The 16,886-nt window shown below is 42.2% G+C and overlaps 1 protein-coding gene across 3 annotated transcripts in view; it reads left to right on the forward strand.

Moving 5' to 3' along the window:
• The window catches only part of Parg (poly(ADP-ribose) glycohydrolase), a 111,371-nt gene that overhangs the window by 66,686 nt on the left and 27,799 nt on the right, over positions 1-16,886 (forward strand). For all 3 annotated transcript variants that reach the window (XM_032918644.1, XM_032918643.1, XM_032918645.1), the window contains 3 exons: positions 1,208-1,283; positions 5,580-5,727; positions 15,202-15,280. In XM_032918644.1, the coding sequence (XP_032774535.1) occupies positions 1,208-1,283; positions 5,580-5,727; positions 15,202-15,280 (303 nt within the window). The remainder of the gene's footprint in view (positions 1-1,207; positions 1,284-5,579; positions 5,728-15,201; positions 15,281-16,886) is intronic.

Consider the following 16,886-nt stretch of genomic DNA (forward strand, 5'->3'; position numbering starts at 1 on the left):
AAATCTCAGCAGTAAATAAAGTACTTCTAGATTGTGTGTGTGGGGTTGTGTGTTAGTGTGTGTGTATATTAGTGTGTGTTAGTGTGTGGGTATATTAGTGTGTGTTAGTGTGTGGGTGTGGGTGTGGGTGTTAGTGTGTGTGTATTAGTGTGGGCGTGTGTTAGTATGGGTGTGTGTGTGGGGTGTGTGTGTTAGTGTGTGGGGGGGGTGTTAGTGTGGGTGTGGGTGTTAGTGTGTGTGTATTAGTGTGTATGTGTATTAGTGTGGGGGTGGGTGTTAGTGTGGGTGTGGGTGTTAGTGTGTGTTTGTATTAGTGTGGGTGTGTGTTAATGTGGGTGTGTGTTAGTGTGGGTGTGGGTGTTAGGGTGTGTGTATTAGTGTGGGTGTGTGTTAGTATGGGTGTTGTGGGAGTGTTAGTGTGTGTGTGTGTTAGTGTGTGTGGGGGGTGTTAGTGTGGGTGTGGGTGTTTGTGTGTGTATTAGTGTGTGTGTGTATTAGTGTGGGTGTGTGTGTTAGTGTGGGTGTGTGTTAGTGTGGGTGGGTGGGTGTATTTGTTCACTATCTACTCCAAAATCATTATAAACATCCTATTTAAGTCAGCGTGGGTCTCATCTCTATCATAGCTTAACATAATATAGCTTAAACCTTTTTATTCAATAAGCAATTGAGGGAGCTGTTGGAATCTACTAAGGAAAAAAATGTCATCTTCAAATGTTGTTCATGCAATTATTAACCTGTTATATAACAGGCCAGTCTCTCTGTAACTATAGTTTATGAAAGAAAAAAGAATTGTGCTGAGTACTTAGTTGTGCTCAGTGGGGTTATCTGTCAGCAGTGTTAATATAAAATTTCTATACATCAAAACCCCACTGGCGTCTCTGCTTAAGCACTAGTTATCAAACTAGTGAGAGTGCAGGCAGTCGTCAGGTATTAGATTGCAAGCTCAAGCGTAGTAACATTTTGTTTTCCTATCTTGAGAAATTTTTAATTGTTAATACCATGTAGGGGAGAATGCTATTCTGCCTCATTTTAATGCTTGTCCACATGCTTTAGTGAAAAGTGGGAGGGCCAACGCAGGGAATAGTAACGTTCACTTCTGGCTTGAGATTGGGGTGCTTTCCTTTGTTTGTTTGTTTCATAGTTGTTTGTGTTCTCAGATTTATTTGTTGCACATTACTTATCTAAGAAAATACCTTCTACGTTGTAGATGTGACAAACCTCTGACACGCTTACATGTCACTTACGAGGGTACCATAGAAGGCAACGGCCGAGGCATGCTCCAGGTAGGTTCCTATCATAAGGATGTGCACATTTGAGACTCCTCTTATCAGGTTTCCAGCAGTAAGGGAAATTTGAAAACCCGTTTGTCTCCTGAATTGATTTAATGCAAAGAGGTATGGAGAAAAGCAGAATAGATCACTTTGACAGCTGCTGTTTGCCTGTGTATGCTCATGCGCCTCTCATAGAAGCTTTTGACAGAAAAATCCCAAGGTCTGGACAGCAGCAGTCCTCTTGGTTCCGACAACGATTGTGGACTGACAGAGGATGAAGTTCCTAGGGTAGGGTCTTGACAAGCTGTCAGCAGGCAGTTTTGTTCTTTTTCTTTAAAGGCTTGTTTTTGCCCTAAATCATGACTAGTTTGAGATGTTTTTATGCCACCAAAAGCCTTGTTGGATGTAGGAGGCAGACATCTAAGACTGATTGATGAAACAGATTTCTTCCCATATAGAACACTTTCAAAACACATGATGTAGCTGTTTGTACTATCTTTTCCCTGTTGAAAAGCAAATAATCCTGTCTATTCCTTCATCTTTGCGGTGAAGTTGTTACTATCATCACCTTTCCCCAAAACCTGAGAGAAAGAACAGTTAAGAAGCCAGGCATGGTGTGCTCACATGCCTGTAATCCTAACATTGGAGAGTCCTCGGCAGAAGCTTAATGAGATCGTGACATACATTCCAAAGGAACTGAAAAGTCGTATTCTTTCTAGAACAGTCCTTCATGTAGACATATGTGCAGATGTTTTTAAATAACATCTGAAAAGAAGCATCCTCTGCTTTGTTTGTTTACTTTGGGTTGTATAAGACAGATTCTCACTGTGTCGCTAAGACTGATCTTGAACTCACTCTGTCATCCAAGGTGCTCTTAACCCTAAGATCCTCCTGCCTCTGCCTTCTGAGTACCAGGATTATGGACCTGCTCTACACTGCCCACTTCTGTTTTGTTTTAAATAACTTTTCAGATGGGTGTGCTGGTACATGCCTGGAATCCCAGTATTGAGGAGGATTGCTGCCAGTTCAAAACATAGCATGTTCAAGATCTGCATGAGTTATAGCAGGGCCCTATCTCAAACACAACACACACAGACACACAACACACACGCAACACACACATGTCTGTTCTTTATATTTGAAAAAATTTTAATTAATCATATAATTTTTCTTGAAAAAGAATTTTTTCAGTGTACTTAAAAATTATTCTAAGTGAATATCGCCTTCTGCTGCATTTACTTCTTTATGAGGTTCTTTCCTACATTAAAGGCTTGGTAAGATGAGAAAGGCATACTGTCCCTCCGAACTACGCAGAGCTCGTGCTGGTTAGCACCACAGGGATGCTGGCCTCTCACACAGAACAATTCAGCAAGAAGTCATTCACCCACAGTCAGGGACGAGATTCTCCCCATTTGCCTGCAGTGTATTATAGCTGAAATATGGGGCCCTGGTACATTAAAAGACTACTATAAAGGCTTCTCGCACTATTAATTGCCCTCTCTACCCATGCCACATCTCCCCAGGAGATCAGGGAATATTGTATCGCAGTGCTCCAAGAGCTCGTTATGCAATGTGTAAATTATGCTATGTTGAATGGCAATAACAAAACCTTTGTAAGGAGTGTTATCATTTCTCTTTTCATCAAGTCACAATGCAGAAACTTAGTAATCTGAACAAGTACCTTTAAAGTAAGAAACTTGGGAAATGAAACACTCATGTGCCCGCGCTTGTGTACTGGAGTATGTTCCTCACCTGTCACAGAGCCCTTTATTGAGAACTGTTGTAAGTACTAGCAGCTGTAGGTCTTTTTCTTTTTTAAGCTCTTGCTTTAACAGTGTATGTCTATGTTCACCTTTCAAGTAATGACTGTCTTTGGTCTTTTTGTCAAAGAGCGGACAATAACATCATGTGGCATATTTTCACAAGTATTATCGAGAAGTAGATAAGTGTGACAGATTGCATATTTTTATTTCAGTTATCTACCTGATTCCAGCAAAAATCTCAAACCCCATCTGCAGTCATAGATATATATCTGCATCATTGTAATATTTATTACAATGATGGACATGTACTTAGTTTTTCATTTCTCAAATGCTATCCATTTCATTTCTGAAATTACTAGGTTTCTCCTCTTTTCTGTATTCTACCACAGCCCTATTTAAGGCCCTAAAAGTTTCTCAGTAGATATCTGGTCAAGCTCTTTGCTGTTAATTTTACGTTCTTTCAGTGTATTCTTAAGACTAAAACTTCACCTGAGTTTTCTTTTTTTTTCTTTTTTTTTTTTTTTGGAGCTGGGAACCGAACCCAGGGCCTTGCGCTTCCTAGGCAAGCGCTCTACCACTGAGCTAAATCCCCAACCCCCACCTGAGTTTTCTTAACAAAACACTGGTCTAAGTTGCTAAATGAATCCTTCCCAGACTAGCCCATCATTCTCTATAACCCCCAGTGCGATGTCCTCTACACTGCAGGAGCAATGGGAGGCTGTTTACAGTCCTCTCCAGCAGTCATTCACCCGTCAGTATTCCCTGTCCCCTCAGCCTGTCCACCAACTCAGGACTGGACGCTGCTTCCGATTGTAAAGCCACATTGGCTCCTCTGTGCTCAGAGTTTACTCCAGTCCACTGCTGAGAAGGCATAGCGTCCTCACGCAATGCTTCATGAGTAATCATACAGTCTCCCTGCTTATGTGCTTGACTCCCACTCAGACTGCAGGTCCTTTCAGGCAGGGACCAGAGACTTTTGAATTTATCTTTGTGGCAGTGGGCATCAAACCCAGATCCTTGGACATGGCCGGACAAGTTCTGTTTCACTGCAGGCTACGTCTCCAGTCCTAGGACTACATAGCTTCTTATTTATCTCATAGGTTCCAGCATAATGCTTAGTGAATGCTTAGTAAACAGGACAGTTCTAAGACACATTGCCTATGTCTGGACAGCTCATCTGTAGGCGTGTAATTTGTCAATAGACTAGTTTCACCAAAATCTTTTTTTCTATGTAAGATAAGTAATTTTTCTAGATGTTTAGTTTCAATTTTAGTAAACCAAATACGTGGTTTCCTATATATTCATTTCAATAATTTGTCAATATTTGTTAGTATGGGTAAAAGAAAGAATATGTTGTCTTTTTAAAATTTCTATCTTTGTATATTTTTTGCTGAATATAAGATATGTATTCTTGTTCTTATTCTATAGAATTGGCTTCATATTTTCAGTCCTCTGCTTTAGAAAATGCAAACAAGTTTTGAGAGATCTTACATTTTATAATAGTTGAAAAACTTATAATTCATGATAAATCGTTTTACTTGAATGTCTGATTGTGTGTGTGTGTGTGTGTGTGTGTGTGTGTGTGTGTGTGTGTGTGTGTGTGTGTGTGTGTGTGTGTGTGTGTGTGCACGTGTGTAAGGCTTTGCATTCTCTGAGGGTCATGAAACGCTGTAGTAGGGACCAGGCTCTTATTCTAAGAACATTGCCTACACCCGAAACAGGACGTCATGCCGTTTACACTTGCAGTAAATTACAAAGATTAATGGACTTAAATCTTTCTTCTTATACTAGATTTTATCCACACCCCCTCCGGTTGGTTATACTTTCTAAAGTAGCTGGTAGTATTCATGCAACTTGGAGTGGGGTTTAATTTGAAACAAAAGTTTTATATCTTGCGGGGTCATGGTGGCACTCAGGAGGCAGAGGCAAGTGGATCTCTTGAGTCTGAGACCAGCCTGGTCTACAGAGTGAGTTCCAGGACAGCCAGGGCTGTTACACAGAGAAAACAAAATTTTATTCCTTTATTTTTCCACAGAAGAAAAACAACTACTGAAAGTTAAGGTTTGATTGTTTGAAGGTCACTTAAATTAGTCAAAGGGAGGTTGAATAGTAGATTTAGGGAAATGACCTGGAATCCTCACAGCAAGACTAATCTGGATTTATGACCCCAGAGATACAGATAAGGTGTTTATTTAATATTTTATCTAAAAAGCTCTATTTTCCAGGTTCCTTAGAAAGTTTTAAGACATAAAAAATTATGCAGAGGGGTTGGGGATTTAGCTCAGTGGTAGAGCGCTTGCCTAGGAAGCGCAAGGCCCTGGGTTCGGTCCCCAGCTCCGAAAAAAAGAACCAAAAAAAAAAAAAAATATGCAGAGTTGTTCGCTGTCCTCAGACAGAAGGATTAAGCAACTGTAGTCACTCTTTAGGAAAATTTGGGGACTGGTTTTCATGGAAAAGAAAAAGGTTTGGTTCTGTAGAGTATGTACTTCTTTGTGATGTACGTAGATGTTCAGACACTGTTTAGACACTGTATTCTCTCCAATAGGTGGATTTTGCGAATCGTTTTGTTGGAGGTGGTGTAACTGGTGCAGGACTTGTACAAGAAGAAATCCGATTTTTAATCAATCCTGAGTTGATTGTTTCACGGCTCTTCACTGAGGTGCTGGATCACAATGAATGTCTTATTATCACAGGTTAGTGTGTGTGTGTGTGTGTGTGTGTGTGTGTGTGTGTCTACACAATGGGGTAGTTTTTTCTCATCTTGAATCTCTACCATGAAGATTAAGAGCTGCCCAGACAAGGTGTTTCTCTTCTATGGGCATTAGACCCAATATTTTATTTTTATTTTTTAAAAATTGGGGGAGGGGTGTTGGGTGTTGGCTAGCATACCACAGCTCTTGTGGAGGTCAGAGGAGAACTTAGGGGTATTGGTTCTCTCCTACCACATGGGTTCCAGGGTTGAATTCTGGTCATGAGCTTGATGACTCTATTCACTGCAATGTCTTGTTGCTTGTACACCAAGTCGTTTAAATTTATTATTTATTCTTGTTATTTGTTTCATTGCTGTTACCTTATTTTCTTAAAATGTCTTGAGTAGTAATACACTTTATCCCCTATCTTTTATATTTTGGCATATCTAAGTGCACCTTTCATTTGAGTAACTAAAAGAACATACCTATAGGAAGCCAAACGTTTCCTCAGTTACCGATGCTTTTTTTTAAGCCCATAGAATTGAGTTTTGTTTTCTGTTGTTTCTTTGAGATTAATGCAGGAAACTGTAGTTATAGGAGATTTTGGATTATTGTTATAAAATGTCTTCTATGACGTATACAGATGTGCATGAAACTAACTTCCGTGCAGAGAGGTGCATGGTAAAGTCTAGAGCGAGCTGCAGCTTTGCTGCACACTCTTGGCCTTTGGGATTTGCAGGAAACCTTGAAAAGAGTATCAAAATTTCCCTTTTTTGCTCTCAGAAGTCTTTGTCTTTTACGGCTTTGTTATGACTTCTCTGGGTATGGATCTGTTTGATTTCACTTTACTTGGCATTCATTGAGCTTCTGGAATGCTTAGATTTATCCTCGTCATCAAATTTATTAAATATGTGGCCATCGTGTCTTTTATTTAATGTTGTATCTGAGTGTGTGTGTGTGTGTGTGTGTGTGTGTGTGTGTGTGTGTGTGTGTGTGTGTGAGTGTGTGTGTGCTGTGAGGTGTGTGCGTGTGTGTGTGAGTGTGTGCATGTGTGTGTGAGTGTCTGCGTGTAATGAGTGTGAGTGTGTGTGTGAGTGTGTGTGTGTGAGTGTGTGTGTGAGTCTGTGTGTGTGTGTGAGTGTGTGTGTGTGTGTGTGTGTGTAGCCTGGAGGACAACCTTGGACGAGCGCCATCCTCAGGACGGCCTTCCAACGGTCTCTCGCTGATCTGGGGCTCACTCTGTAGGCTAGGCTGATAGTAAGTCTCCGAGATCCCCTTGTCTGTGCCTTCTCAGATACAGGATTGCAGGCAAGGGCCACCGTACCACCATGAGGCTCAGACTCAGAACCCATCTACCAGGCTCTTTACCAGCTGAGCCAAACCCTAGCCCAGGGCCCTTATGTCTTAACGTGTTCTTTCTGCCCTTCCCTCCCCTCCAAACGGTGTGCATGTTGGTACACTTGATGTTTGTACTGGTCTCTGGGTCCCTGCTCATTTTCTTCATTATTCATTTTTTCTCTTCCTCAGATTCAATTGAATTTTGGTTGATTTATTGATTTATTTACCTGTAATGTGCTCTTAAATTCTTCCAGAGGATTTTTTATTTCTGTTATTGTACTTTTCAATTCTAGAATTCCTCCCAATAGTTTGTCTCTATATTAATGTGTCATTTTAAAGAATTTTTAGCGAATTTATTTATTTATTTGTTTATTTGCATACATGTATGTGTACATGCCGTGGTGTCATTTGGAGATCAGAGAACAACTTTCAGGAGTCAGTTTTCTATTTTCACTGTGGGTTGTGAGGATCAAGCTCTAGTGTCAGGACTGATGGCTGGCAGGTGCTAACAGTCTTGCACTAGTACATCTGTGCGAGGATCACATCTCACACTTCCTTACATGCATACGTACTTTCCTTTAGTACTGACTTGTGCTTTTATACCGAGTCCAGCATCGGTTTACTGATTTACTGTTGACTACTTTATTTCTGGATGTGGGGCAACTGTCTTATGTTTACATGTGATTATGATTCTCTGCTGTAGTTGATGATGAGAGCTGAACATTTTAAGTAGTACAGTGACCCTAGAAATTGGGTTCCCCCCATTGGAGGTATTGTCGTTGGCCTGTATTGTTTACTTCATTTCTTCTCTAGACAAGTTCTGAGGAGTTTGTATTGCTTGTTGAGTGTCGTCAATAAGGTTTCTGTCCATTCGATTAGTGGGTAGCAAATGACTGCAGATTTCTTAGGTGACTGAGGCGGCTGGATAAGGCCATCTCCTGCTTTGCTGGGGTGCTCTGTGTGCATGCATGCTTTGCGTCTTCACCCTTCCACCAAGTCACTGATGACCCTCTTTAAAAGAGTCAAGGTTGGGCAGTGGGGAAAGCTGAAGGCTTCTCTGGATTTTCTGGGCATTTATATCACACAGTGTTCTGCATTCCCAGAAATATGCTAGAACTTTTCTAAGCTCCTTGTTGGCATCTTGTTTTCAGCTTTCTTTGGACATTTTGGTTAATCTATTACTTGCTCCATGTGGTGACCCCCACCTTAGCAGTCTCTATGGTAAGCAGGGATCTGTGCTGCCCTCCTCTAATGCCTGGAGACTAGGCTTTTCACACTGGGCAAGTCCAGGTGTGTGAAGTCAAGACAGCTTTTGCATTCGATCTCCCCAGCGAAAAGGCCTAATGACTGTTCTCAGAAAAGAATGAGACTTTGAGGGAGCTTCAGCATTTCTTGCGTCTTCCCTGGTGGCTGCTGGGTTGCTGACTTCTGCAGTAGTTACTGTTTTAATGTGGTCTTGCTTCTATGTAGAATGGCTTCACATCAGATAAGCATTCTTACCTACATGATCTGATAGTTCAGTGAGGTGAGGCAAACAACAGCATTTATTCACTTTATATGGGAAATTAAGATTAGAACCTCAGCACAAGAATTTCTTCTTAGATCCTTAGATTTCAAGTTAATAACATGAAGAATTTCTTCTAGAATTCTGAATTGGAAAGGTAGACCCCTTCATTCTCAGCATTGTCTCAGCTCCTGTACTGCTTGTCTCTCTAGTTGGTGATTGCCGCGTAGGTACGTGGGTGAGCTTGGGAAGTCACTGGGGAGGTGAAGGCTCACAGATCACTGAGGGGAAGTGAGGGAAGGACTGCTGAGTGCCTGTTGTTGGCTGACGAAACTGCCTTCTGCTCTTTTCATGAACTCTGGACATTGAGGCTGTTACTGCTCCTATCACTTATGTATACTGACGATAACTTTAAAAAATGTTTAATCTTTTTAGAATTTAAATTGAAGACTAATGACAAAATAGCTAATTAGTTTTGGAGAAGAGTTTACATCCTTTAAAAGGGGGGGAGGGCATGGGGAGAAGAGGGAGAAGTTGTGATAAAAATTTAAAGTAAGTAGTTTAATTAAAAAATTGACCTTGGTAAATGCTAGGCCTTTAAATTCAATTCCATTTACTTATGGTAACTTACTTCATTCTCTTATGGTAGGCAAAGAATCTTATCTGCTATTAATGTTACAGTGAGTGAGGGATATCTCTTTCCCTGGCTATATTAGGGCAAACATTAGCCTGGTCTCTCTCTCCCTCTTGCCTACACCCCACTTCTGCTTAAGATAGCTTGTCCCCAACCTACAAAAGGGTCACTCTGGAATTGTCAGTGACCTCTGACTTACCTGCAGCTATTGTAAAATAAACAGAAAATTGTAGATTTGTGACTTCCCTTCAGATTTGTGATGACCTCAAGCTAAGGACATTTGGGGTGACTTTTAACTCAGCATTTTCCCCCACATGCACTTAACTTTATTACAGTGCTTCTAATTAATATCTGTGATGCGATGTCCCTTAATGGGAACGACCATTTCATCATCTATTTGGTATCTGGACTTCTGCCATCTCCCTCCTTAGGAGACTCTTAGCCACGCACTGTAATTTATCTGCCTGATCAATTCCATTCCTTCAGTGATGTGGCTAAGCTCAGTGACCTAATGGCTGTGACTGTGCTGCCTGAATCTGTAGAAGAGTTTGGAGAAATTGGAAATAAATTAAATTTGTCATCATTGTGGGACATCTGGTTGCTATCAGACTTTTAAATGAACATGAAACAGGTCATACAAACAGGCAAATACTTTTGTTCAGACAGTGTTATTTCTGTTTGCTCTGATTCTCACTATAGTAGCTACGAGTACAGCTTCTAGAGTACAGCTTCGGTGTCGAGTGTTAGGGCCTCTACAGGGTTCTTCTCTTGGTTCTGTTTGTTGAGCACATCACGCAGACAGATGTCTACACTTACCTCCAGATGAAACTTGGTCAGCAGAAGAATAGTTAATTTACCTAAGACCCCACCCAGCAGCCAGTCAGAGTGTCAGGACTGTCTGCTCCAGGGATCTGTGGTCAGCAGAAGTGATAGACGAGTCAGAAGTGAGCCATTGCTCATGACTCTCCACCATCTTTATGAACTAGAGCGTGAAGGCCACCTCTGCAGAGACAGCCCATCGCTGAGTGACCGCAGACTAATGGAGAGCCTGAGTGCAGCTGGGGTGTTCTTGAACGTTTAGAGATCACGTGTTTTATGCTGGTTATCTTTACAAAATGTTACTGACTGTGAAGACTGAAGGCGAGAGTGTTGTTGCATCATCACCGTCACAGCTTGAGGTGACGCTGAGTGGAGTAGGATAGGAGGTCCTCATGTAAACTGCCTGTCCCGGGGAACAACCCACTGCCTGACAAGTAGCTTCCTTACTTTCCCCAGTTTTTCCCCAGTTCACTCTAAGCTTGTGTTAATAGTAAGAAAAACTAGAGACACTTCTTACTACGTTTAAAACTCATATACTGCCATGAGCTCTTGATAGGACCTTTCCTTAAGTGAAGGTCTGTTTAGTCTGTTAGCCTGTCCCAAGGCAGACTGTCTCACTAATTCAGAAGCCTTCGTCTTCATGGCTCTCCCCAATGTTTCCTTTTATATTTCCATCATGGCTTATTATTAATAAATTTGAATTTAAAATATATTAAAAGCATTCGTTTTTCAAAAGACAGTGATATATGAAAAAGCCCAAGGTTTGATTTTCTTAGAGCCAGAAGGAAGCATTAATTTTAATTTCCTGATGCAGAGGAAATTATATACCTTCATTTCTCTTTGGAAAGAAGGCCAACAGTCCTCACTTTAGGTAGAAACATAATAATTGCTATTTTAAAGTTTTCAGCTATTTTGCTTTTAAAAGACAAAATGTGTTTGCATAATTACAAGGTCATAGTAGGCAGCCTTTTGCTGCTGCTGCTGTTGTGAACAGGAAATGTGAGATTTTCTACTTCTGGACAGAAAATAAACAGGAGTGTAAATGCTCAGGTAAGAGGGTCGGCTTTGTTTCCTGAGTCAAGTTCACTGATGCGGCTCTGAAGGAGTTTTCTTTGTCTTACTTAGTTTTCTAAGTGATTCATGGGGTTAAGAAAATGAGCACTGTTAATAACTCTGAGTGAGTTTCGGGTGATGGTTAGCCGGGTCACATGACCAGTGGCGATTCACCTGCAGGCCCGTGTTTCCTAATGTTGGTTGGTGCTTTTCACCACACTGCTCTGTGAAGAAGCGGCTTCCTGTTGTCACCAAGGCTGCTCTCAAAGTCCCAGCAGCATCTTTCCCTCTGCCTTCAGAGCTGCCGCCTGGATGCAAATGTGAGCTTCTAAAGAGTCCATCATGTGTCCCTGTAGAGCACGTCTGAACTTACTGTTTTAACTTCCGCTAATGTGGTAGCTGCTTCCCTTGCTTTATGTGTGCTCTGTGGATGTTGAACATACTAAGTTCTAAGTAAATTTATGGGACTTAAGATATAAATTACTTTAAAATTATCTTGAAAGGTGGCATGCTAAACAGTAAATTAGAAACTGTAATACCTAACCTTTATTGTGGGGATCATATACCAAAAATAGAGTACTTTTCACAATGGTGCATGCCTGTGTCCTTTGTGCATGCACATAATGTATTTAGAAGAAACTCCAAACTTACACAGTTATCACAAGGAAAAAATACTGAATTTTCAACTGGGGGTAGGGGGTAGTGTCTGACTTTGTAACTCATGCTGTTCTTGAATTCAGGATCCTCGTGCTTCAACTTCCTGAGTTAGGATTAGAGGTGCGTGTCAGCACACCCGGCTTTTCATACTCTGTACAAATGTACCAGCTGACCACCTCTTCTCTTCTCCATTTCCTTTTCTTCAAATATTTAAGAGTATATTAAAGGCATTGGTCCCTTTTATTCCTAAATATTCCGCATATATTTCCTAAAGGTTAGTGAGCCCACCTTGAGGCTCGTCCTGTTTTGGGGTGTGAGCATCCACAGCGCTCCGTGTGAGCTCCCGGCTCTGTGCTTTATCCTAAGTAACAGCTGCTGCTCTGTGTAGGCCCCACTGGCTTTGTATCGTCCTGCTCATTACTTTGGACTGGTTACACTCGTCCCCTACCTCCTTTCTCTGTTTCTTTTCATTCTCTTGTTTGTTTTCAGAAAGAGACTCGCTGTAGGCTTGGTGGCCTCAAATTAGTGGTGATTCCAGCCTCCACGTGAGACACTATGCCAGACTTATTTTTTAAGTTTATTATGGGTTTGTGTTAGTTCAGCCATAGCCTCTGCGTAGTCACACACTGAATTCATATGTTCTCTAAAGATAATTTGTAGAGTGATTAAAAGTCCACAGTAGTTATGACTTAAGAAGGGGCATTATTTGCCTCACTCTGTGAGGGTCTATCTCAGTCAGTTAAGAGCGAGGCTTCCCAGAAGAAACCCTCTCGTGGACAGCAGCTGCTGCCTAGGTCTGAGTCCCAGCCTGCTTGTTAAAGCTGCTAATTTAGCTCCCACGGTTGTGTGAGCCAAGTCCTTATAGTAAATCTCTTCATACGAATCTCATTGTCTGTTAACTGTGGTTGGCCTCTAACTGATGTGCAGCCCGTGAGTAAGCCCGCTATGAGCATTCTTCTGAGCAGTTTGTCTTCACGTTATTTTAATCTCATGTGTTTGTGTGCTTCGCCGGCTTCTCTGTCTGTACACAGCTTGTATGCCTGAGCTTGCAGTAGCCAGGAGAGGGCATCGGATCCCCTAGAACTGGGGTTTTGAGGTGCTGTGTGAGCGTTAGGAATTGAATTTGAGTCCTCTGGAAAAACAGTGCTCTTGATCACTGAGCAGCTGTCTCTGTGGCCCCTTTTGTACAGTTTTTATTGGTACACATTTTTGTTTTGTATTGGTAAATACCTACAAGTGACATTTCCAGATCAAACTGTTCATGTTTAATTTATAAGAAATTACCAGTCTATTTTTCAGAATCATTGTGCCATGTTGTTTCACCAGTAGTGCGAGATTTCTGCTTGTTCTGCTTCCGTCAGCCCTCAGTGTGGCCTTTTCAGTGCTTGGTTGGTTGGTTGTGTTTGCTTGGGTCTTTGTTGTTTTCTTGAGGCAGGGTCTCACTTTGTAACTCTGGCTGGCCTTGAACTCACAAAAAATCATCTACCTCAGCTTCGCAAGTACACGGATTAACACTCTGTGCTCCCACATCTGGCCTTTACGGTGGCCATTTCTGTCTTAGCCGTACATTGAGACTTATTGTGACATCTCAGTGGTTAATGCGATGGCTGATGGGAAGCATTAGGTCACAGGTGCCAGCCACTGTGCACTTCCCGCAGGAGGCGTGTCCGTGACTTCTCACCAGGTTTGTAAATGGAGTTGTGTTTTTACTTATTTCATGTTCCTTTTTCTTAGCTGGGCTATGCTGGGGCCTTACACATGCTGGAAAGGGCTCGGTCTCTAAACTCTACTCCTCGTACCTGCTTGTTTTATTTTTAATGTCTGAGACTTCCTCAGTATTCTATAAGGCATTGTCAGACGCCTGTCATGTACGTGGCTTTCCTCCAAGCCTGCTCTTCCTAAAAGTGTTTTATTGACAGTAACTTGAATTTTGGTCCGGTTTGTTTTTGTTTCATTTATAAGTCTTGTGGTCACTGCTTTTTTTCTGTCCAGTTCAAGAAATCTTTGGCTAAATGCATACAATGAAGCTGTTCTCCTGTGTAGGCTTATTTTTGTTTTGAGTTTGATTTTTGTGAGACTCTCATGCTTCAGTTTGAACTCCTGCTGTCTGTTCTAGCCTCCACTTTCAAGTGCTGCGATTAGGAATGTCCTCACTCTGCAGGTTCTATGTTTGTGTCTATTCTTCATCTCCGATGTTTACTCCTGATGTAGCTGTTGAGGTCTGTGTTTTATATGAATCATTGTTTTCTTCCAACGATATTTGGGGACCTGTCCTTTCCTTATGCCTTATTCTAGTTAATTGTCCCGTGCCCTACAGTCTGTTTCTTTGGCCTTTCCCATGTCTTTTTTAGGCTGAGATGCAGTAATTACTGAACTAAGATAGTTGAGCACTCCAGGTTTTGTTTTATTTTGTTATTCTCCTTCCTTTTCTTCTTGGCTGGCCATGAAGTCGTGGCACAGTCACGCCCAGCTTAATTACTGTTTTGAAAGCCTGTGTTGCTGTACCCGTCGCTCTAACTACTTAGAGGCTACTGTGTAAGGATTACTTGACCTCAGGAGTTTAAGTCCATCTGCATAGTACAGCAATCCTCTGGGTCAGGGACACAGGTTGAGGGGAGCTGTTGGAACTGGGATTGCCGTTGGCATTGAGATGAATACAGAGATCAAGAACCAACCTCGTAATTATGGAGTTTTCTGCTTCGGAGGAGTGCTCTCCTTCTCTGTGTGTGTGTGTGTCTCTGTTACTCTTCTGCATCCGTTGCTCAGTTTGGCTAGGTGATTGACGTTTTTGTCACTGTGTGAATGGATGTTTGGTATTTTGTTCTCTCACTGTCTGCTGTTAATATACAGAGACATCTTTTTTTTTTTTTTTTTTTTTTTTTTTTGGTTTTTTTTTTTTTGGAGCTGGGGACCCGAACCCAGGGCCTTGCACTTCCTAGGTAAGCGCTCTACCACTGAGCTAAATCCCCAGCCCCGTTCAGAGACATCTTATACCTAACTTTTATTTATTTATGAGTTTTTCTTATCTTTACCCCACTCTCAGCAATTCTTTGGGATTTGCTGTATAAACAATGATGACATCTACAGGACAGTTTTACATTTTATTTTATGACATTTTGTGTTGGAGGTAAGCCCAGGGTTCTGTTCAGACTATCCCATGGAGCTACCCCCTCCCCCCCGGCCTGCTTATCTCTTTCACTCTTTTTGTCTCTTACTTCTGTTTTTGCATTATGGCAGCAGGGATCCTACTGTATCCTTCCAGTGCACTACTGAACAGACGTAACAAGAATGATAGTCTCCGCCTGGTCGTTGTAGTGAGTTCCAGGACAGCTAGGACTATGTAGACAGAGAGAGTCTGTCTTGGGAGGCTTGGGGGCAGAAAGAAAGAGAATAGTGCTCTCACCTTATTGGTCACCTTAGGTAGGATGCTTTGAGTCTGAAGTCAATGGTGTTAATAGACGTTTTGTTTCAGGTACTGAACAGTACAGTGAATACACGGGCTATGCTGAAACTTATCGTTGGGCCCGGAGCCACGAAGATGGGAGTGAGAAGTGAGTGTTTTTGATTTTAGTATTGTGTGGTTGAAACTAAAGGAACGTGTGTTTGACTCTGGCGCACTCTGCCCTTTCCAGAAGTTTATTGTTCTGTTTTGTTTTTTATTTAAAATACTATTTTCATATAACATATTTTGATCATATTCTTTCCCCTTTACCAAATCTTAGGTCCTCCCTACCTCCCTGCCCACCCAACTTCATGTTCCGTACCCACACACAACACAAAACCAAGAACAAAACCATGAAGTCCATGTTTTATTTGTCAGCTACTACTGAGCCTAGGGCCTGGAGCTTGTCTTGGAGAGTGGTCAGCACCTGGTTAACACTCCACCGAGAAAGCTGCCTTACCTGTTCCCAGCAGACATCAGCTACAAGAGCTTCTTGATTGTGGCTGGAACTTTGTGTCTGCCTCCCCTTCTTACTGCTGGGATTTTGTCTGGCTTAGCCTTGCATACATAAGTCTTGTGCGTGTTGTCACAGTCTCTCTGAGTGTATTGTGTCTAGACAACATTGTTTCCTTGGAACTATTCATCACCTGTGGCTTTTAGAACTTTTCTGGCTCCTCTTCCATACAGATCCATCGGACTTGAGAGGGACTTAGTGATAGCATCCCATTCGGGACTGAGTGTCCAAAGTCTCTCACTGCACACTGTCTAGGTGGGGATTTCAGGGCTAATCACCCGCCCCTGAAGGAGGCCTCTGGATGGGGTTGAACAGTGGCTGATCTGTGGGTGTAGTGATTGCCATCAGGAGGCATTTTATTGCTGTGTCCCCTGTGCAGAATGGTAATAGTAGGCTTTACTTTGCGCCTGTGACCTATCTCGTCTCAGATTCTTGTCTACCTTAGCAGTGTCAAGTACAGACTCCATCTCATGGAGTGGCCTCAAGCCACTCTGAAGTGGTTTGCGCCACATTGTGTCTCCGTCTCTTGCATGCAGTTGCTGTTGTGGGTTGCAGGATTTGTAGCTGGGGATGTTGATGATGACCTTTCTGCTCAGTAGTGTATCGAGCACCCACCAGCTCCATGACCGCTAGTCAGTAAGGGTGAGGCTTCTATTGGGCACCAGCTCCATTCTCCATGCTTGCTGATGTAAGTAAATGCTGTCTTCAACAGCAGGGCCTTACCATCAGGCTGTGGAGAGTAATCTATAGCCTCAGCAATGCCTATAGTGTTTGGGGCAAATCTGTGGGACCCCTTTGGCAAATAACTCCACAAGCTCTAATCTCTTTCCTAGCACTGGAGCTTTTACTTGGTGGCATAAGATATCGTTGTCTCCTCCATTATCTGGTGACTCCATTTAAATTCTTTTTAAAGTCAGTATCCCAGATTTTTGGAAGGCAAGACAGCATTGCCATGCTCCACATGTCAAAGAGAAGAATAAAAATCCAAAGGTTGAGGCAGAAGCCATCAGGGCATAGAAGTACAGCTCTTTATCTCTGAGCTATAGGGGTTCGCTTTCAAGTCCAAGCCTAGACTGAGTTCGAATCTGAGTCCAGAGCCTTTGACCCGCTTGTTGAGCTATCCTTAATGTGGCTGTGGTATTGGATACGTGGGGGATGTATGTGGCCCGGTGCCAGGTACTAGTTGACAGCAAAGCCTGTG

The sequence above is a fragment of the Rattus rattus genome, chromosome 13 (genome assembly GCF_011064425.1).
Source record: "Rattus rattus isolate New Zealand chromosome 13, Rrattus_CSIRO_v1, whole genome shotgun sequence".
In the NCBI taxonomy this organism is placed as follows: Eukaryota; Metazoa; Chordata; class Mammalia; order Rodentia; family Muridae; genus Rattus; species Rattus rattus.